Genomic DNA, 22567 nt, shown 5'->3' on the forward strand with positions numbered 1-22567 from the left:
GTGAAGAAACTAGTTGAGGTTTAACCCAGACAAGGTCAACGCAGTGTTGAGAGATTTTTTCCAAGTTGTTCACAGATTTAGGTTTGTCCAATTCTGGAATGTCAGATGACACTAACAGCTTTTTTTCATGGGCACTTGTAGCCATTTCTCTCTCGGATCTGGATTTTCTCACTGTGCTATGTCTGTGTCATCTGTACTGGATTACTGCCACGTGTTCCACACAGAGTGTTACTGGAAGAGGATTTTGAAAATATAGCTGGGTAGAAAATAAGACCACCAAAATATTTTATCATGCTAAACTCATAATGTCCACTGTACCTCTTAACAGCAAGACTAAGCTACATGCTTGCAGGAATAAGTCAAGACGTTAGCGCAGATTCACAAAGGCCTCAACAAGTTGTTTTGCTGTCTGAGGCACACCATGTACTAGTTACACTATCACCACAGCTGAGACACACTGGAGTTGAGTCCCCAGACTGAAATTTCTCAAGCCTGGAGGCAGCGGTCTACATGGAGGACTCGAGACTAACGTTGCCTTTATCTGTCAGCAGACCCAAGTTCAAGCTGAGAACATCATTTTCACACATCTTCTCTCTTTTGTAACAGTATTGCCGGTATACTGCACCAGGCTAGCATATACCTTTTGCTGAAGGTTATCTTTTATTTCAAAGTGTCTTTAAGTTCTTATTAAAGAAAATTAATAATACTAAATTATGGGAATTAAGTTTTGTTGATTTACAAAACAGAATTATTATATATCTGTCTAGTATCTGTACTAGCACTTTTCATCCTTCAGAGTATAAAAATACCAATATATGGAATAAAGAATGTTTTTTGAAGTAACATTGGAACATCCACCTAGGGATACAATGGAATTTATCTTTAAATAAAATTTTCTATCATTAGCATTCAAAATCTAGACATGACTTAGGTCAACCACTGATCTCTCTTAATGTGGTAATTCACGTTTTCAAGTAGAAGCACACTGCTCAATTCCCTACTGCTCATCTTCCTCATGCATGAAAACATAGAATACTCTTGACTGCAATGATGAACAAGTCAGCCTTGATCATGCAAAGTTCACACTTGACTCAAAGCATGTTGAATAATGTCATTAACTTCTATGACAGTATTATGTTAGCTGGATCTGAGCCAAAGTATTCACCAGCTTGAAGAGTTAATCACATTGCAGGATACTTGTAGGAAAAGCAGGCAGATATTGCAGGGAAATAACCAGAACAAAGCCATATAGTCATCAATCATGTCACAATTGTTTGGTCTATACCCTATCAAGTTGACGGTATTTGTTAATCAAAACTTCTGTCCGGAAAGATGGAATGACATAGAAGCTCTCTTTGCAATCTGATCCATGACACAATTTTGAACCACTGTCAGTATTCCTTAGTTGTTCAACCAAGCCGAAGGACTATAATCAGAGAAGAGCACTTACCTTATACTTAACAGAAGCTTGCACAGAGGTGCTAATCAACACAACATACAGCAAATATTAAAATGCAAATAAATTTCACAACAATTAAAATATTAAAACAGAATCGCTGGATGGGAAAGCAGAGACCTAAAATTCTGTCACTACAATCACAGGCAATCATATAACATAGTCCAGAAAGACAAACAGAACATCTCCAGGTTCTTGCCACATGTTGCAAGCCACAAAACAGCTACAGAATCCTATCCAGAAGAGCAGATGGAACAATAACCTCGAACATACCACAGAAAAGCCAGAGATACTGAAGACAACGGCAATATGTTAAGTCACAATCACAGCAGGGAATTTGATAGATAAATGCTCATGTAAATCTCAGAAATATTCTGTGTCCCATGTTACTGAGAGGCACAGACACCCCTGTGGACTAGAAGATACCACAGACACAGGGACAGTCCATATGACAGTGCTGCTACTACACTGTAGGACTTGGAAATACTCTTTCTGCTGAGGCATGCTACAAAAGCTGAATAAAAGAAAGCTCCTTCCAACTCGGGAGATTTCTTAGAGCAACTAGCAGTATTTTTTTGTCATGAGAAGTGCAAGTCTAGTTAAGAAACAGTAAACAAGAGGATAATTAAAATCAACAGAATTAAGAATTTTTATAGAGGGATCAACCATCAAGTATATGGTAAATTATGCATAACTGAGAAATGTTGGTGCTTCTCTCTCCATGTTTTCAAGCTCGTCAGAAATAATCCCTCTAATGTGGTTCCTTCAAGAGAGGAAATACCCAGTAAATATCGCTATAATACAATTCTGCCTTTCCTTTAGCCACTTGTGTGGCTTGTTTAATGCACCTTTGCTGAATTTCATATTACCGTCCCTTCGCAAACCTTTCCAATGAGAAACAGGTGTTAAAATGATGGCTGAGAAAGTACGGGTGTGTTTATCAGCTGTATAAACTTACATTGAAGAAATTCGTCTTGTTCCTCTCGCAGAAGAGGCCCTGCGCGGGCATGTGCTTCAGCTGCTGCCAGGGGACCCCGCTGCCCAGCAGCACGTCGCGGGCCCACTGCAGGTTCTGGGGACAAAATGGGGCAGGTGAGTTGCAGGCAGGGGATGAAAACGACACCACAGGTCTAAGTACAAAGTGCTCACTTGTCTCTATTTATCAACCTGTATTGTCATTTCTCATTTTCCACGTAGCTGCTGTTCTGACACTATTTTAGAAGCGTGTGATTTGGAGAAGACACGCACGCCTCAGGAGAGGGAAGCCTCTCAGAGCGAGCGTTCGGAGTGCTCAGCCCCAGCAGACTCGTCAGTCCCCTACAGCTGCTGAAGCCAGCCTCGCATCACCGAGTTTTGCTTTCTTGCCTTTTTTTTTAAACCAGCCTTCATTTCACTGAGATCCACCCTCCAATCACCTACAGAAACCTGAACCGTAGCTATATTAAAACACCTTAATTTTTTTGTTAAAAGCTGAATTTTAATGCTCAATATAAAGTAATTTATATATAAAAACATAAAGTTTCTCAGCAAACAGTGGAACTCACTGTCCTGGGTATCCTGCAGCCCCCCTCCACACACCAGCCCCCTCACTGCCCCCGTCCTCCCCGGCCCTCAGTCCCTCCAGCTCCCCCCACACTCTGGTGGCGGCCCCTCAGCTCCGCCCCAGGGCTACCCAGCTGCCAGGCGTCCCTGCCAGCGCCAGGCCTAGCACAAGAGGCAACCATTAGGCTTAACCTGCAGCCTTCTTTTAGCCGGGTGGTGAATTCAGGCCTTTTACCTCTACCCAGCCATTGCCCTCCAGGTAATTTCACTTAACCTCTCCGGAAAATTCCATGCCTGCCATCGAATGTGGTTAACAGTGCTCAGCGAGTTAACAAGTATCGGTAGGAGGCTAAATGATAGACAACCACCAAAACCTCATAAAAGCACTACCCCTCTGAGAGTTCAATGCGTGAACATCTCTTCCGTAGTTGAGAACTAGGGACAGCTGTTGGCTCCAGGCAGCACATTACTAACAGATGGGACCATTATTAATGGTAAGGTTTCACTGATGGAAGTCTTGCTTTACTTCATTTTTTTATTTCAGTATTAGAAAGTAGCATTCGAGTCGCATTAGACTGGCTTTTTTAGAGACAACTTCACTATGGCGCAGATAAAAGAAAGAGGGAAAAAGGTTTAGTTCATAGAGACAAGTAAGAATGTTGAATTCTGATTTGTGTTCTGTGGGCTTGAAATACGCTTCTGTGAATCATAAATGTTATTAAATCATGTCCATCCAAGAAGTATATTCCATTTGTAACATCTTGGGGGAAAGCAGGGAGAGCATTATTAGCAAAGTTCTTATCCTGTCTTCCAGATTATTGTCGCTACAAGACTCTGGTGAAACAGTAAAAGCCCTGCTCAATCGTAAGTGCTTTTGCCCTAATGACAGTAATCACGCAGAAGTCTCCAATGTCTTACCAGAATTGGAGCATCCCCTCTAGCAAATTGCTGATTACAGATTCATGTGCAAGAGAGCTAAACACTGGAAATACTAACCAGATATTTACGGATGTCAAAAATCCTTCATTCGGAGAGCTGATATAGGTACTTATACAGGACCTTCATGATTATAATGTAAGACAGATGAGGGGATTTGGATAGCTTTTCTCTTGGTATGGAACAAGTAACGTGTTCACTCATAAACATCACAAGGTACTTTCTGGCTAGTCAGGAGAACCAGTAAATTTAATTATTATCACTGAGTGTCAAATTTAATTAAGATTGAAGAAATCAAAGTATGTAAACTTAACTGTATACTAACTTTTTCCTATGGTACTTCTTTTGTAATATGTATTTCTGCAATCCTATTAACCCAAGCCTGCAAAATACTTTGAAATACATACAGAAGAAAATACAACACAGAAGAGAACCTACAAAAATCTGGTCTTCCATGAAAATCATCCTGTTTTGAATAAAATCAGAATCCAGCAGAAATAAGCCTATCATAACATCCAAGACCAGGCACATAAATGCTTTATTTTATACCAATCATAGTCATCAGAAACTTAAGTAAATTCCAAGTGTGAAAATGAAACAAAAAATTGCCTAACGTATGGCAATCTGAATCTTACACTTAAAACTATTACATAAAAATTAAAGGAAAACAAAACCCTTAAGAAAGCTACCACCACAAAGCTTAAATATAAAATCCCAGCGTAAACAAATTTTAGCCATGGATGTATTCCTGAATCTAAGTTTTACAATGAAAATACTAAGAGATCATTAAGTGGAGTGTCATGCTCTGGTGATCTGCTGGGCACGTTACACTGACCATCCATAGGCTTGTATTTGGTACACATATTTCATAGGCTTTTATTGAACGAGATGATGACAATAACCTAGCTAGGAGGAAAAAAGATCATTCAGACAAATGGGGCAATTACACGGTAACTTCACACAATCAAAACTAATAGGAACAAAAGATGTAGTTACAGATTTTCCACTACCCTTCTCCTTAAATCAGCATGATCAGTTATTCCCAGTAAATATGCCTGAGCAGGTCTCAACTCATTAGATTTCAGAGTCTGCTCTGCTTAGTTTTTAGCTGATGAAGTTATTAGGAGTGGGTGACGGGATCTAGGACATAGCAAAAAGGATTTATTCTTCTTGGCACACTGCTTGCCAGCCTGAAATGCTGGATTTAGCTGTCTGACTCAGGGCAATTATGAAGTACTCTTTCCAGTTCAGCTGTTGCCTCCCACATCTTCATCACCCCAAGATTCAAAGACAAGATGACTGACAGGGTACAATAACTTGCAAAAAAGTTTACCAGCATTGTTAAAGTGGAAAAGGAAAATCTCTTATGGTCAGCCAAGTGGAAATCTGAGTCACCTGAGATGGTTACCCCTTAACTCGGTGTCAGAAGCCACCTTTACCTAACTTGGAAACTCCACGAAGTGTTGCAGAGAGGTGTACAAAACATCCTGCTTAATCCTTCCTGCTATTTTCTTTTATAGTCTGTTAGAAGGCTTTGTTTAAAAAAAACCCTAGTTCTACTGCATCAAATAAAAAGACTACTGACCCTGAAGGGTAACCTTTTGAATGAACTGTTATTACCAAACTGCTGCTACTTGAAATGCTTACATCTGTTATACTTACAGATTATGCCTGTCTCAAAGTATGTATTAAACCCACATATATATAATATTGTAATTTTTATATGCATGTATTATGCCTAGTTTGACTAAATTGTCATGCTACTGACAGTATGTTATATCTGACATTAATTTCCCCATTAAGGGCTCTGTTAATAATGGACATCATAGTTTTTTTAAGTTTGTATCTTCTAAGTCATACAGACATAATCTGTGAGCAGATTCTTCTGAGATTTACAGAGTATTTTTTATTTTAAAGACAAAAAAGCACAGAAGTAAATATTTTTATTTCCTGACAATCTGCTGGTTGCAGAGTATCAGACCAGTTCTACATACTCATTCATAGGGACCATAAGGCAAATACTTTTCAGAAAATATTTCAGTTATAACTGGCAAACAACATCTTGCCAAGCCCTATCTTCTTCCAAACTGTGCCAACACTCATTTTGGAGGTAAAAATGACAACAGATGAAGACTTTACTTCCAGACAGAGACAAGGTGAATGGGAAACTAAAACTACTGCCCAAACTGGCAATGAAGTTACTTCTGAAAATTCATCCTTTCTTGCAAATTTATTTCAACAAAAAACAGATATGTACAAATTTGCTCTGATAACAGAATAAACCAAAGAGAAATAGCCTCCAAACAGTAAGCAGGATTTTGCAGGGGGTGGGGGTGAAGGGAACACATAGCCAAACAAAATGTTGAAAGATTTTGAAAAGGATTTTTAAAAAAATCACTCAACAACTATTTTTACTCATCTCACAACAGCAAAACCAGTAATACTGCAAAATGGGAGAAAACAGATTGCATATGGAAAACTTGTTTTTCTGTGCACTATGGAGACCTGCCAACCTTCTCCTTTCCCAGCCAACCATGAATTTTGGCCATCAGTCTAAATTCTTCATACAAATTCCTGGCACAAATTCCTGGTACATAAACACTGAATTTTCCAAGATGGTTATATGCATTTAAAAATTAATTTCAGCTTTCTAAAATTTACCAGTAATCCACTCTGCCCCCACAGCAACTCAACCTGATGTAATTTATGTCATTTTAAAAACCAGGCTTATCATCAGTATATCTAAGCATTCTTCTTACTCCAGTTACTGCTGAAAATGCATAGACACATTTTGTGTTTTAAATTTGTTCATGAGTGTAACTTCCACTAGAGACTTATAAGTGTACCATTAAAACATGGACATTTGGCATTGCTCTACAAAAGAACCTGAATGAGTCATCAAAGAAAGAAAATTACAACCTCATGAAAGTATGTAGTATACATATATCAATAGGAAGATTTTTTTTTTTGCACTGTTAAGTAGTTGTTTGTTATGCAGAGAAGCAATAAAAAAAGGACAGTAAAACCCAACAATGCTACTTGAAGCCAACCTGGTAACTACTAGGTTCAAACAGGCAGGATTCAATTTTTCTGAGTTCCAAGACAAGGCAGATTTAGACAACAATCTGTATATAATCATACATTAAAAAATACAAATCACTAAGTTTATATTTATATAGGGAGAGAGACGAAAAAACCAAAAGAGAATGCTTCATCAGGGAAAAAAATAGAAGAAAATATTTTGCAAGTAGTTCCTCAGGCAAGGACATGCTATCTGAACCAATAAATTGAAAACAGGCAGCCTTTTTTGTTGAATGTTGATACAAAATCATTTGTCAGCAACAGTAATGACAGATTGCAGGAATCTACGGCTCCTATTAATGATTAGCTCCATGGAAAAATTAACAACTGTTCCACATAAACAGCGTAAGAATGTTTTCAAAACAAGCTATCTTTAAAAAAATGGTAATATTTTTCTGGATAATCACTATACAGGAATATGGAATATTCAACACCTTTCAGTAGATTGGTAAGACATGCTACTGCCCAATTCGCAGCAGTACTGTTGATATGTTTTCTACTATGAGGCAAGGGGTATGATTTGTTTCCATTACCTTCCCCCTTCCCTGTTATTCACAGAAGCTTCAGTACTGGTCCGGGAGAGAATTTAGGAAACCATGCAGTGCAGCGTATGACATAACACAAGACTTCCAAATACAAAATCTGTGAGTTCAAACCTTGATTATGATAATTAGTAAAATAACTCAGATAATTTCAACCTACTATTCAGACACATTTTACTGATACTTTAGAAAGACAAAGGATTATAACAACAGAGGTATGCAGAAGTAAAATAAAGAATGACATAATTTTAAAACCAAAACAATGATCATACATAGCAGAAGGCTTTTGAAATTAATTTTATTATGAAGAATACCCAAGGGTCATGCTGGAGGAAGCAAGTTATTTTGCTCCACCTCAAATAAGAACTGATACTATTACAGCCACCAAGACATTGTTATTCCTGTTTAATCCAAAATCACTGGCTCATGAGCAGTAGGATCTGTGACTGACACTTGGTGAAATCACTCTGTGATTTCTAAACAGCAAATAATTTTGTCTTACTCAAGATGACCTCTATGCTCTGACAGTAGGAAAACTTTCATTCTACAAAGACTCGAGATAGCCAGAAAGTCTACCCGTGTCACATGATGTGTTTACACCAATACTGATGAATTTCTGTTTCCAAGTCACTTTTCAGTGCACTTAATTCAGTAAAATAAATAATTGTTGTCATTTTTACGAGAATATCTTAATTTATGTTACATATCTAAAAGGTAATTCTCTGTTGAATGACAAAAAATTATTTAATCCAGTATTAAAAAAATAAATTTTCTACTCAACTGGCCTCACACACATGAATTGGACATCTAGGAGTTGAAGACTTCCAAAGCATAGCTCCAATCCAAGCTGCATTAAACAAACTTACCTACTGCATTTTAACACTGAGACTTCTGAATTAGTAAAAATGACAACACATTTTGTTTACTCAGGCGATAAACACAGCTAGTCAGCTATTGTATAGTGGTCTGCTCACCTTGTGTGTTTTGCTGTATGTGTACAGATATGCCAATCTGTAGAGGCTCTTGTAGTGCTGGGGAAAGCGGCTGAGACACAAACAGAAGGAGGCAATACACTGCTCTGTCAGGAACTTCCGCTGTTCCTCAAGGTCTGCTGGAAGCCCATGAGGAAATTCAGATGCATCTCCACAAGGTTCAGCTTTCTTTTTGCAGTCCCACTGTGTGGGTGGGGGGATTGCAGCCTTGATGGGATTGCCAGAAGCAGACTGAGGATCCACCAGAATTTTTTGGCCAGTAGGTCCAGCAGGATGGTAAGATTCTGAGCTCTCCAGCAGCTCTTCTGATTTTCCTGCAACTGGGACATTAAGAGAAGACAAAAGTGACAATCAAAATTACAAAATGGCAAATGAAATACACAAAATGACAAAAATTAAATGCTTTTCTTCATTAAAGTATAGCCAGAATTATTGAGTAGTTCTTGAAAAATTATGACTATTCCTGATGTTTAATGAATAAATAATCTCCAGCTCATTAACAAACAGAGCCACACACTGATCTCTCCATTGCCTTTATTTGGGCTTTTCCCTGAGCAGTAGTAAGAATTCAGCACACCTTAAACAATGCAGGATTTTTATATACTCTTGTAAAATAAAAGTGTAAATTCAGTAAAATTCTATTGCAAAGAAAGGAAGAAGGAACAGAAAATTAAAGTCATCCTGCCAAGTGAAATGTAGTATTCTTAGCAATCTACCTAGAACTCAACTCCACAATTCAATTTAGGCTCAGACAGAATGATTAGCAGCAGCTAACCTGGCCTTCTGGTTGATGTAGGACCTACAGTTCCATAAAAATATTTTTGTGATTAACTTGGCAACTCGTAATTAAATTGATCCATCTTTCCTTGAAGGATACCAAATCTCACTTCAGAAAACATCTGTGACATCCACATTTCCTTTTAGCTAGTCATTATTGCTGAAAACATGCATGCTACATGCAGATTAATTTTTTTAACTTTGATTTTTAGTCATGGAAGTTTACTGTGTCTTCATCTTTGCTAGGATAAAGAGCCTCTAATATTAGATCTTATCTCCTAGCAAGCTAGAGACACACTAAAGTATACTTCATCCTCAAGTATGAAGCTGCTCCTTAAATCTTTCTCCGATCAGGCTGAACTTTGAGTCAAACATGTTTTCCAGAACAGAAATTTTTCAAAATTTGCTTGCACAATCTATGTATCCATTACAAATTTACTCTACAGATAGCTGTATGGAAAAATACCACATTTGTTCTAACAAATGTCAGTAATGTAAGAATGCATTCAACACGGTTTTTCTGACAGACAATTGATAACAATAACACAACTTTCTGCAAGCCTGAAAAAGAGCCATGTTTTCAGTCTAGTACCCAAAAGATTACTGGATTTAGTGGTTATGTGAGTACTATTTTACAGAACTAGGAACTGGCATCTATTTCACCATATTTATGCAAACATCACCACAGACTTCCCTAGCTTAGGCAAGACTGAAGTAACATATTCTTAAAGACAACAAACCAAGCTAATCCAAGTCTGTGAACAAAAAGATGACTAGTCAGCAGTTGTTCCTAGTGAGATCAGTGAAGTGATTCAAGGCTATCCACATACCATGGTTTCTGGATCTATGAAACTGGAAAAGACTAAAGCATAGTGTGAACTGGGAAAAAAGACTTAACATCCCCTAAAGGGCCACAACCCGGAAAGGTGGGAAAAATTTATACATTGGTCCTGTTTGTCTTTCCCTGCTGAAGTCCAGCCTCTCTATCTACTGCCACATCCAACTGTACAAATATCAGACAAAGGGAAAATCCAGCTAATGGACTTTGAAACAATTTTTCCAGGAATACAGAACACTTAGTACTATTATACATGGAAACATTTGGTAGAGAGCAATTCCACTTCTCCACGGAAATAAAGTATCCAATGGAATAAAACATCTAATCCCACTACTTGTGCTCTTCTGTGTACTGAATATCAAGCTGCTACTGGGCCAAAAAGGAGAAGAAATAAATAGAAATTATAAGAAATAAACAAAAAGAAAAAATACTCCTTAAATTATTTAGAGATTTGAAACATTGAAGAAAGAGTAAATAATAACCTGAAAGAAGAAAAACCAGTCAAAGGGCCACCAGAGACAGCAGTTTATCATTATTCTTTTCTTTGTAAGGTTTAACAGGTAGTACAAATAGGGATGATGGTCACAGAAGCAAAGCAGTTTCAATTTTAAGCTACATGCAGCAATAACACCTAGTTAAAATTCTCAGTCACAGAGCAGCATATTTCAGTGCTTCTGCATGCCAGAAGACACATTTTAATGAGAATTTACCAGCTGACATTATCTATTAAATCGGGCATACTCTTTTCCTCTGTTGATCCCAGGGTGTCTTTGCTAGGCATCAGTGTATCCGCACAGGCAGTAGAAATCCTCTTCTCTGTGTAAGTCTTCTTGAGGCTGTCTTGAGAACTGGCAGGCTCATTAAATATATCCTGTGTGGAACTGGAGTCAGACAGCACCGCTGCAGTGCTATCCTGACTCCTTTCTGCAAAAGAGATAAAGAAGGAATGGACCAGTTCATACTCATCAAGCTGTTAACTTGCATCTTGGTAACAGCAACCACTCTGCAAACCTCTTACAAGTGCAATACAGGATCCTTAACAACCAATTCTGTTGTCTAAAAGGTATTTATTTTCTTTTGTCTACTTCAACTTATCATTTTCATCTCACCTCTTTGTGCTAAGAAATTAAACCCTCAGTCGTCTTTCGTTAGGTATTATTTAACACTAATGTAACAGAGAGCTCCCTGCCCCACCACATTTCTGTCTAGAATATAAACCTGGAGTTTGATTCAAAAGTAATGATGCTCAACTTTCAAAAGCAGTTAGGCTGAGGACGCAATATTTCAGCTAGTATGGTCCTATAAAATTTCCCAGGTTTACTGTGCCATTTACCTTGAAAAGTACCCAGTATAATTTTGAGCCTGACACAAGCAAAGCTCAATTGACAAGAGAAAAAGACAGAAAAATCAGTACCATTAGAGGGCAAAGACTTACAGCAGTGATCACTGACGCCATCTATCCTGCAGGTGTTAGATGCTGAAAGGTGATTTGATATGGCAAATAAACAATCTATCAAAGAACTGGGTCTACAATTAGACAGGAAAACTCCTGGACTTCAAGGCAGTAGACAGAAGACTAGGAGAAGTGACTTTGCCTTGGCAGAATAGTGTACATTGGCTGCTGGCTACATTACAGTCACAACTAAATTGTTAAACTGCAGATGGCTGTTACAGCACAGGAAAGTTGTACAGGATCGTGACTTTATCATGGGGGATAAAATTCACACCTCAGAACAACACAGGCAAGTGAAAACCTTCCACCCATGTCTGAAACCTGCCTGGTATAACCTGAGTTTTTCTACATTAAGGGTTATTAGAGGCAACCCTGCATGACTAAAAAACGCAGCTTAGTATCTACAACAGAAAGATGCCTGCATATTCCCACTGCGATGGGAAATTGGCATTTTTCTGTAATATTGTGCCAACATAATTCCATGTCCAACACAAAATTCCAATACAGGCAATTCTCTCCAAATCTGTAGCCCAAAAGATTAATTTCCAGTTTTTGCTCAAGATACAGGAATGGCTTAACCAAGAGGCATGTTACATCCATTCTCGAGCTAGTTCCACCGCATTCTTATTCATTAATTTTCTTGATAAGATCAAGAAAGAAAATTAAAAAAGCAAAAGCCCTCGCTTTGAGATGAGATGATAATTTAATTAAATTTCTTCTGTTCCATCCGAATTGCACTTGTTCAGGAGAGAGCTAAGGGCCTCCTATGAATTTATTTTATCACGATAAATCCCTCTGCAAACCTTCAGCTTGCAGATCAGGTTCTGCTTATTAGGATTCCAACAAATTTAAACCAAATTTGATGCACTCCATAGGCTTTTCACTACCACACAAAGAAAACCTTCCCTTTCAGTGAACAGATCTTAATAAGACTATATCTTGAAAAAGAATGGGGAACAGTATTTGCTTCCTAATTGGAAGTTATATAGTTAGTTAATGATGACAAGTTTTATACAGAAAGACTATAATTATAAAGAATGGGACGAGAAGGATTCTGAAGAGAGGTCAGTCAAGCTTTAAATGACTCATTTATAAAGCTTTAATAACCTTCTGTGGTACAAATGGATACTATTGAACTCCCAGTTGGCATCAGAAAAAAACATTTACAGCAGCTCCCTTGACATTTTTTTCAAAGGAAGTTTCTGCATCTGTGGCAAAGGGGCTGAATTACTCATCTAGGGAAGAAAAACAAGTTGCAAATTCCAAAATGTTGCCAAAAGCCTGGAGGTCAGTTCTGATGTGTGGGTTATGACAGATGAAGCATTAGAATGTAAATCAAGAACTGCTAGAGCATACACAAAAGTGGTATCACATCACTAGGAAATTACAGTAACTTAATCAGCATGCGAAGATAGACAATGATTTAGCATGTTAAATTTCAAATGTATGCATGACAAGGAAGCTTCTCCCTATGGGGAACAAATGTAAATACCTCCTTGCTATTAGCTAGCTATTTTGGTTTGAAATTTCTACTAAAATGAGTATAAAATTAGTCTAAAATAATCTTAATGATATTAACACTGGGCTCCTTAATCACTGAAAAACAGAGGAATACTACTATTCAGACAACTTCCTATTATTTTAGATACTTCTTGAATGCAGTAGATGCTGTCAAACTAAGTGGGCCTGATGAAAACCTCTGGAGAACTACAGAAATTAGCAGCAGACACCATTTATTAGTATTAATTTCTCCGAAGTCACAGAGAATGCGTAAAGTTCCAGGGAATGGAAAACAAAGTGTAGTACCTATCTTTACAAAGGTTGAAAGGTCAAAGCTATTAGCCAGCCAGCCTTCATCTTCCACAGAATTATTTGAGCATAAATAAATCAATCCATCTATAAGCACCTAAAAGATAACAAGATCAGTAGTAGAAAATGTGCATGTATCCCAGCTAATACATTCACATGTGCCCGTAAAGAATTAGTGATTCTCAAACCAGAAATGGCCAAAATGTCATGCTTTTGTAAAAGCAATTCAGCAAACTAGCACACTTGAATGTATAATCAGTAACTTCACAGAAAAAATACATAAAAGTCTTCCTGTTCTACTGAGCACTAATGAAAATTAAGCTTAATTATGGTGTCTGTATTTGGGACCTACATTTTAAAAAATACACTGAATAACTAGAATGAATTCAGAGGAGAGGAAAAAAAATGATGAGTGATTAATGAGATGGCATATAAGAAAAACATTCGGAGAATTGGACTTATCTTCAAAAACATGAGGGAGAATTTCCAAATACATACAATTAACGAAAATACAAATAGAGTAATTGCTCTTCATATTCACTAAGTACAGAGCAAGAGGCAATAGGTTCTAATTGCAGCAAGAAAACTGCCTTTTTTTTTTCCCTAATCTCTAGCTCAATTATTACATACAGTTAAAAAATTATATAGAGAACTTAAATCGCTGGAGGTTTTCAAGGCCAGGTAGACAAATAGCTATTATTTGTTAGGTTACCTAAGATGTACCTTAATACAATAAAAAAACTCTGTCAATACCTAAATGCTGCAGTATGTAGTGCAGAACTCCTGGCACCTGCACCAAAGGATCTTTGCCCAGGAGTCTGCAGGGCTCACTGAAAGAGCTTAAACTAGCTTTAAAGTGGGAACGGGATAAAGCCAGGCTTGCTAGAGATAACCCTGGGGGAGGCACGCCAGCGCCTGACGGACAGCGTGCTAGCGAGGTCCTTCGGTCAGCCGTTTCAGTGGAGGTAGAGGATGGAGATCCATGATGCAGCAAAGACACAAGGGATATTGATGTGTCATAAACCACAGAAGCGCCTGAGAATGGTCACATAGGAATTAGGGCTTATCCCCAATAAAAACGTGGTGGGATCAATAGTATATATCAATATCATAGAGTTAAAGCCAGTTGGCGGCCAGTCACAAGTGGTGTTCCCCAGTGGAACTGGGGCCAGTTCTGTTTAATCTCTTTATCAATGATCTGGATGAGGGGATCAAATGCACCCTCAGTAAGTTTGCAAATGGACCAAGTTGGACAGGATTGTTGATCTGCTTGAGGCTAGGAAGGCTCTACAGAGCATTCTGGACAGGCCACTTGAAGGGCCGAGGCCACCTATATGAGGTTCAACAAGGCCAAATGCCAGGTCCTGCACCTGGGTCACAACAACCCCATGCAACACTGCAGGCTTGGGGAATAGTGGCTGGAAAGCTGCCCAGTGGAAAAGGACCTGGGGGTGCTGGTTGACATCTGGCTGAACATGAGCCAGTAGTGTGCCCAGGTGGCCAAGAAGGCCAACAGCGTCCTGGCCTGTATCAGAAATAGTGTGGCCAGCAGGAGTAGGGAAGTGATCGTGCCCCTGTACTTGGCACTGGTGAGACCACACCTCAAATACTGTGTTCACTTTTAGGCCCTTCACCACAAGAAAGACATTGAGGTGCTGGAGCATGTCCAAAGAAGGGCAACAAAGCTGGTGAAGGGTCTAGAGGATGAGTCTTATGAGGTGTGGCTGAGGGAACTGGTGGTGTTTAGCATGGAGAAAAGGAGGCTCAAAGCAGACCTTATCGCTCTCTACAACCACCTGAAAGGAGGTTGTAGCAAGGTGGGTGTTGGTCTCTTCTCCCAAGTAACAAGCGATAAGACAAGACGAAACGGCCTTAAGTTGCGCCATGGGAGGTTTAGATTGGATATTAGAAAAAATATCTTCACAGAAAGTGTTGTCGAACATTGGACCAGGCTGTCCAGGGAAGTGGTTGAGTCACCATCCCTGGAGGTATTTAAAAGACGTGTAGATGTGGTGCTTAAGGACATGGTTTAGTGGTGGACTCGGCAGTGCTAGATTAACAGTTGGACTTGATGATCTTAAAGGTCTTTTCCAACCTAAACTATTCTATGGTTCTAAGCTTTAAAAAAAAAACCCTACATATTTTTCATAGATGAAAATACTATGCTTTTCTAGCCTAACTCACAAATGTATCTTATATATACTAGACAGACACACAGCATGTATTTTTACATTCATTGTCATAAATATTTTCTTTCATCTGATAAGATTTGACTGTAGTTGAGACAGTCATTAGTGTTACTCAACCTACATGCCAAAGACCACTGCACTCTGTGAAACATGAGAATTAATTCCAAATTCCCAACTGCTATTGATACCCGTTCTTTTGAAAGATGCAAATCCAAGGAGAATATTTAGTGCTTTTTAAAAATTTCTGCTATAATTAAAGACAATTTAATGCAACTCAGTGTAATTTAAGAGTTATTTTGTTTACGTAAGGTATTTTCTTAGTTCTCCCACCTGGCAACAGCAATAAAGCAAGCTTTCCCAAAAAGCTGAAGCGATCCTTCAGTTATAAGCATATGACAAATCAAGGACTAACTATTCTTTTGAGGTCACTTCCTGTAAAGTTTCCTATTATTTCAAAAGCTAAGATAAAAAAAAATTGGGTATTAATGTCCCAAAATTATCATCTGTAGTGGGAATGAAGAGAATAGGGAAAAAGGTCTACTAAATTGTGCATAAGTAACTGCAACAAAACCACTATTAAAAATATGTTCTGATACCAGATTCTCTCTTTAGTATTATTATATTTTCTTTCATTACCCTGTTGCATCACTCCTAAGTTTTATGAAGATTTCAGACCACCTAATGAGCTGCAATCTCTATTTAATGTAAAGTTAAGTATTTCATGTTTATTTCTAAAGCTTAAGGAAATGGCACTTCAGAGCAAATTTCTTCTTTTTTTTTTTTCTAACTTATTCCTCATAACGTACTCAACTTGTGACATTTCATGGATTTCTATGTCAGACTATATCACCTACTTTGTCAACGATGAAAAAGAGCAGCTCTGGATAGAAGATGTAAAACGGTCAAAAAGAAGAATCTTGTTAACTTTCCAAGGCATTAGTAAAAAAATATTAATCATTATTGGATAGATGTCACTGGGAAGAAAGAACTTGTATGTTCATTGGTACTGCCAAAACCTTTATTGTATCACAGTGACATCCTGTCGGTCACTTGGATAATTATGTAACTATCATTACTGAAATACATCTGTCTTGGATATTAGAAAACTATCTGTAGTCCATTTGACTTAATTCTATGCTTTAAGAGCATTTCAAGATTAATCTTATCCTGAATGAAACAGGTTTACCAGGTTGACTTCAAAAAAATCCCTATTCCACGCTATTCTTCCATAGCAGGAAAAGCCATTAGCACATCACTTGTGCCTGAATGCTAGTGGAGCAGTGACAACACCTGCATGCCTACCAATTAACAGTAAAAAGTTGTTTTAAACTTTGGGGAATCTAAATGATGATTTAATTTTAAAATGCATCAGGAAAAAAAAGGCTCAATACTTCACTAGCCACTACTCTGTGCCAGCATTCTCCCACATGCACCATAAGCCCTGTGGACCATATGCCGTAAGCCTTGTTACCTAAACTGTGTTCACTCACCGGTCTGAAGGGGGGGAAGAGACAGTGATGTGTTAAAAATGTAAGTGATCTGAACTAGCAGACATACAATCCTAATGACAGAGCTCCTACTGCTAAGTATGCTGACGAGGTAACATCTCTCACGGTACAAGCTTACATAATTTATTCTCAGGGGAGCTGAAGTACAGCTTCATGGTGCCAATACAAATGAGATATTCTGCCTTTGTCAATTAATTACTATGCAGCTCAGTAATCATGTTGTCTGCCCTCCACCCTTTGAAACTTTTTGGAAATTAAAAGGAGGAGGCAGAAGACCTCTGAAACATCTGTATGTGGGGGTAGGTAACAGGCTCAGAAAGCCAACAGGGTATAGTTCACTTTTTCTGAATAATGTATTTTTCTGTCTTAAATGAAGGAAAATGTATGCCCAGTTACTACAAGAAGGTATCTGAAATGTGATAAACTATCAGCTACTAGTCAAAAATCAGAAAAAATGGCACAGAAAGCTTTTCTAAAGAGCTATATATATATGCTAAAATTCAATTTACAGTAAAGAAAAATACTGCTGCAAAGTTCAGAGCTTATGAACAACTAACTACATATTATTAAAAAAAAAAATCCTGTCTCATGCAATAAAGGTGGGCTGTTCATAGGCTGTGGAGGTACAGACCCTCTCTCTTTGTCCTGCCTGCCTGGCACCGTATCTTCCCTCTTTACTTTTATGTATGAGCATTTTTCTTCATCAGTCTGTAGTCAGACACATGATATATCACAAAATTCTCAGTCTTGAAACAGATTCCACCCATAATGGAAGACAACATTCAGCTCTGTATCAAAAGGCACTTCCACATTATTAAAAATGAAAGAATTGCAGAGATTTGCATGGGAGCAGATTAATTTCTTGAAGACAGCAAGTCCTCTGAATGTTTAAAGGGAGTTCTCTTATGAGTCAAAGATGAGAATCTATGTTTTATCTGGCTGCAACAAACACTGAATGTGATTTGGTAACTTGCAGTCCTGTATTGCTGTTCTTCTGTCTTCAAGTGCAGAGCAACAGAGCATCTCATTAGTGTTCCATTTATTTAGTCAAATCCTTTTTACATCATTTCGCACTAAATGTCAGTGTGATACTTTTAGTTATCGGAGAGCAGTTAAACTGGGGAAAGGTAAAAATGGAGCGTACTGCAATAAACTGGATCTACTTAATTATTCACGTAGTCCAGTATGCAGCCCCCACGAACATTCAGTACCATGTGCCAGATACGTACTGCAGACTGAAAGATTTCATTTTAAACTGCTGGAGAGAGAATTTTTAAGGGTAAGATTTTAGTCTTCCAAAATGCAATGTGGATGTTCTTTTTATGCACAGAAATAACCACTCCATCTTAGAAGCTCATTGAGTTTGGCATGTGTGGCAGTGTGGTGCAAAAAGTTTCTCAGAGATCACCTTTGTCTCATCAGGATATTGAGAACCCCTGTTTACAAAAAACTGTGCATCTTCATAACATTTGCAGAATTACGGACCAACAAACTATGAAGCGAGGCTTCTCTCACAGCATGAAGCAAGTAGCCTTTCCCAGTGAGCTTATCATGCAGGTTTTGCCAATTATTAAAAGCAAGCCGTGACAGGTAAAAGCAGGAAGAGAATGCCTGGGGAACAGAGATTTGTATAAAGGTTAGAGGCAGCACGGGCAATATTGGTTGCAAAAGCAATCAGGCAAAGACAAACACAAAAAAGGACAATTACATCTAACTACACACAACATACTACATGACGTGGATGAAGGACTTAAACAATACGACATTTTAACACTGCCATAGCAATGGATACTGAAAACATCATCTGCATACGACCACAGTAATATGGCACTGAATATCAACGTAACAAAGGCATATTACAGCAAAAAAGACCTCACAACAATCTCTCAGTCCACTGTTTGGGAAACAGATTTCTCTTTTTTTTTTTTTTTTATTTTAATCCTTTTACTGCTTTCTGAACTAACTTTAATGCTTATCACAAAATCTAGGTAAATTTAAACTGCTTGGAGTCTCTACTGTGACTGGTCTTTACTGACTACATACATTCAGCCTGTACAAAGGAGGACAATGAGCATGTCTGTTTTGGTATATAACACTGGCTATTTAGCTGCGTAAATATGGTGACATCCCAAGTAATGATAGTCTTGGTCCCTGCTGAGTTCCCTTTTTTTCTTATTTCCTACTTTGCTCTTGGAAAATTAAAAAAAGAGTCTAAACATCAAGCTTCTACTATCAAATGCAGGTTTTCATTTTGAAGGGTTATAAAACAGCAAGAGGCAGAGGTGATGACAGGAAAGAGGATTAACAGAAGGAAGGAAAAGATGTTGCTGAATGGAAGGACAAGAAAAGAGAAAGGAAGTTGCCTGTTTTACACACGACAGCAGCTAGTCAGCCAGCAAATAACAGCTGCCACTCAGCAATACTTCTGTCTCCTTGAAGGAGATACATGCTAGCAGCTGCCACGAGGAAAAAGAAGTTTAGTTGCATTACAAGCCATATTTACTGGTTCCTTTCTCCCATTTCCATTAAAATATGACTAGAAACTAATATCAACAGCATTCACTGGATATAAAGCTTTTCGATTCTCTCAAATTTAACAGTGATTTCTGCATATCCTCGTTGTCTTTTTCCACCAGCAACACATGCTGGAGAGTAACAGAACTATAACGACACTTTCAAATATAATGTATCTGAAATAAGTTTGCCCCAAAAACTTTACCTATCTACAGATGAATGCTTGAAGATCAGAGTCCCAATATTTTGAAGAAAAGATGTCTGGCTGTACAGTAATTCTCTCCTGCTTGTAATGAGGTAATTTGCTGCGCTAGAAGGCACATTGTTTGATACTTTGTTAAAAAAAAAAACAAAACCAAAACTAAAAACCAACCTAAAACTCCACAAAAAATTAACAGAAAAAGTAGGGCTCAGAAGGAACCACAAGAGTTCATGTAGTCCATTCCTTTTTCCATCAGGATAAATTACATTTCCATCATTGCTGGCAGATGGCTGTATCACTACTTTTTAAAGACTTCCAGTGCTGAAGTGTTGCAGTGTTATACTGTCACCAGAACTGTATTATAGAGTTTCACTTTTTTTTTTTTTTTTTTTTTTGCTAAATAGTATTTCCTAATACTACTCTAACACTATTTTCTAATGTCCAGATTGAAAATACCAATTTAAGTCTAATAGCGTCTGTTCTGTCTCCCATGGACATGGAAATCCTGTTTTTTGCCTCTAACTGTATAGCCTTCAACACTATTTAGGTTACACTGCTGTCATGTCTCCCCTTATACTTCTCCTCCATAGATAAACCATCCCAATTCCTTCTCTTTTTCTTCATATGTCATGTTTTCTTGAAGCATAGCACACAAAAATAGTCAAAAGAGGTCTCACAGGTCAGCAACGATAGGGATCCCAACTAGCAGGTTTGCTTGTGGTAACACATGAAAAGAACTTTGCAGGTAAGACACTGTATAACGCTCTTATTTTGTTTATGTCATAGATGATCAAAAACACTGATCCAGCAGTAAAAGTAAATAAGAGTACTATCAGGCCTCAAAAAGAATAAGTATCTAGGCTGAATTTAGGCCAAATTATTTATTCTGTGAACAACATTATAGAGTTGTGTTTGCTGACAGAATAGTAAAAAAAAAATATCTAAAGAGTAGTCAAGTGATGGATATTTTCTTGCTATTTTTAGGAATGGTACAATGGAAATGCAGATGTGATTACATGTAAGATTGCAAGAGCATTTCACTTCAAAAGTATATATTTTATTAAAAGTAAAATGCAAATGCATGCAGAGAAGCGCAGTATATGTAATAATATAAAAATGGAAGACTTCTGAGCATTGCTCAGCCTGTTATCTCTCCTTCCATCTGTAACAGCCCCAAGGCAAATATTTCAGTTTCCTGTGGCTCTTCAATATGCTGTATCCAGATCCAGAGTTTAGTTGTGCCAGCAACTTACAAAACATTATGAATGATGAAGCACTTTGCAATTCTACTTGTCATGGTTACACACAGCCTTCCTAAAGATCGCCCTAACTCCACTTCTTTCAGCGGCTGACATTTTTAATTGCTTTGACAGCAGCAAAGCTTAGTCCTAGCTAGGCTAAGCTAGCAGACCCGAGAACTGCTACTTCAGCCCTGGCAGAGATGGACGTTCCTTAGCTTGCACCTTCCAGCCTTGCTAAGCAGCCAACTTTGCTCCCATCAAGCAATTAGCATGCCACAGCCCATAATATCTTCGAGTCAATATACTAACAATACATACTGGAATATTTATCTAACTTATGTATCTCCTGAGAACATTTCAACAGTCTTTAGGACCTAAGAGATGTAGTCTTAGGCAGAATCACTTCTTGCAGGGAACATTATTTAGGAAATATTTAAATATTTTCTCTCTCCTCTGTTTGCTGTGTCAAAAGATATCAAAAGGCTAACGTAAGAGCTTGATCACTACATAATCCATTCACACTAACACGCTACACATGGTATCAAAACAACCCACTGATTTACTACTGATTGAAATGTCAGCATGAATAAAATGAACATTTTTCTATTCAATTTAGTGAAAGAGATGAAGGATCTTCTGTCAATTTCATCAGGAATTATTTGATGGGGAAAAGGAATAAATTCACCTTGCAGAGTTTCCTGGCATATGAACATTTGTTTCAAAACTATGTCAACAAATTTACAAATTATCATTCTTCAGGAAATGACAATAGGAAGCCGCCCACCCTCCAGAAATAAATTCATATCAAGCAGAGCATTTCTGTGGGGCCTGACACATCCTATCAACATTATGCTATATATTGCAGCTATTTTACTCCTTCTTGAGTGTGATACTCATAGATCCAGATGGATAAACAAATGGCTGGAAGAGTAGAATCAAAATAACAGTACTAGCCAAGTAATAATGGCAGGTTACTTGAACAGAAACTTAATTTCTACTATATATGTATATTGCAAGATCTTCAATAACATGGTGATAGCACCCTACCTTCTGCATTTATAAGCCAATTATTTATTATATCACTATATATTCTATAGAGATGAGCTGCTAACCAGTCATTGTAAATGATAAAGAAAAATTAAAAGATGAAGTCTACTGGACTGTCATGCAAGTCAATTCATGCTGATACACAATATATTCAAAACAGTTGCCACCTGCCTCCTTCAAAAAAGGATAACACTGTTTTGTTTTGCCATTTTAACAATTCGTCTTGTTTCAGCCACAGTTCAAATTTTCACCTGGTCATTTCACACAGGCACTGAAATAGTGTCCAGTCTTCTAAAGACTGAACCCATATCTCTCCTAATAAGCTCAGACAGATATTTAGCTCTGGAGGGGGAAGAAAAAAAAAAAAAAAAAAATCACTGAAAATGCAGTTAGCTACATACTCCTTCTATCGACATTCCCATTTTGACTAAGTGATAGGT

The 22567-nt window shown here is 37.8% G+C and overlaps 1 protein-coding gene across 1 annotated transcript in view; it reads right to left on the minus strand.

The window, feature by feature from the left end:
* Positions 1 to 1285: 1285 nt before the first annotated feature.
* The window catches only part of LOC104613987 (calcineurin-binding protein cabin-1-like), a gene marked incomplete at both ends in the record, with an annotated part of 52962 nt that continues 31680 nt past the window's right edge, over positions 1286 to 22567 (minus strand). Inside the window, 4 exon segments of the mRNA XM_010290404.1 lie at positions 1286 to 1426; positions 2415 to 2528; positions 8532 to 8869; positions 10906 to 11088. Of these exon segments, the coding sequence (XP_010288706.1) occupies positions 1286 to 1426; positions 2415 to 2528; positions 8532 to 8869; positions 10906 to 11088 (776 nt within the window).

Source organism: Phaethon lepturus, unplaced genomic scaffold (genome assembly GCF_000687285.1).
Source record: "Phaethon lepturus isolate BGI_N335 unplaced genomic scaffold, ASM68728v1 scaffold15727, whole genome shotgun sequence".
Taxonomy (NCBI): Eukaryota; Metazoa; Chordata; class Aves; order Phaethontiformes; family Phaethontidae; genus Phaethon; species Phaethon lepturus.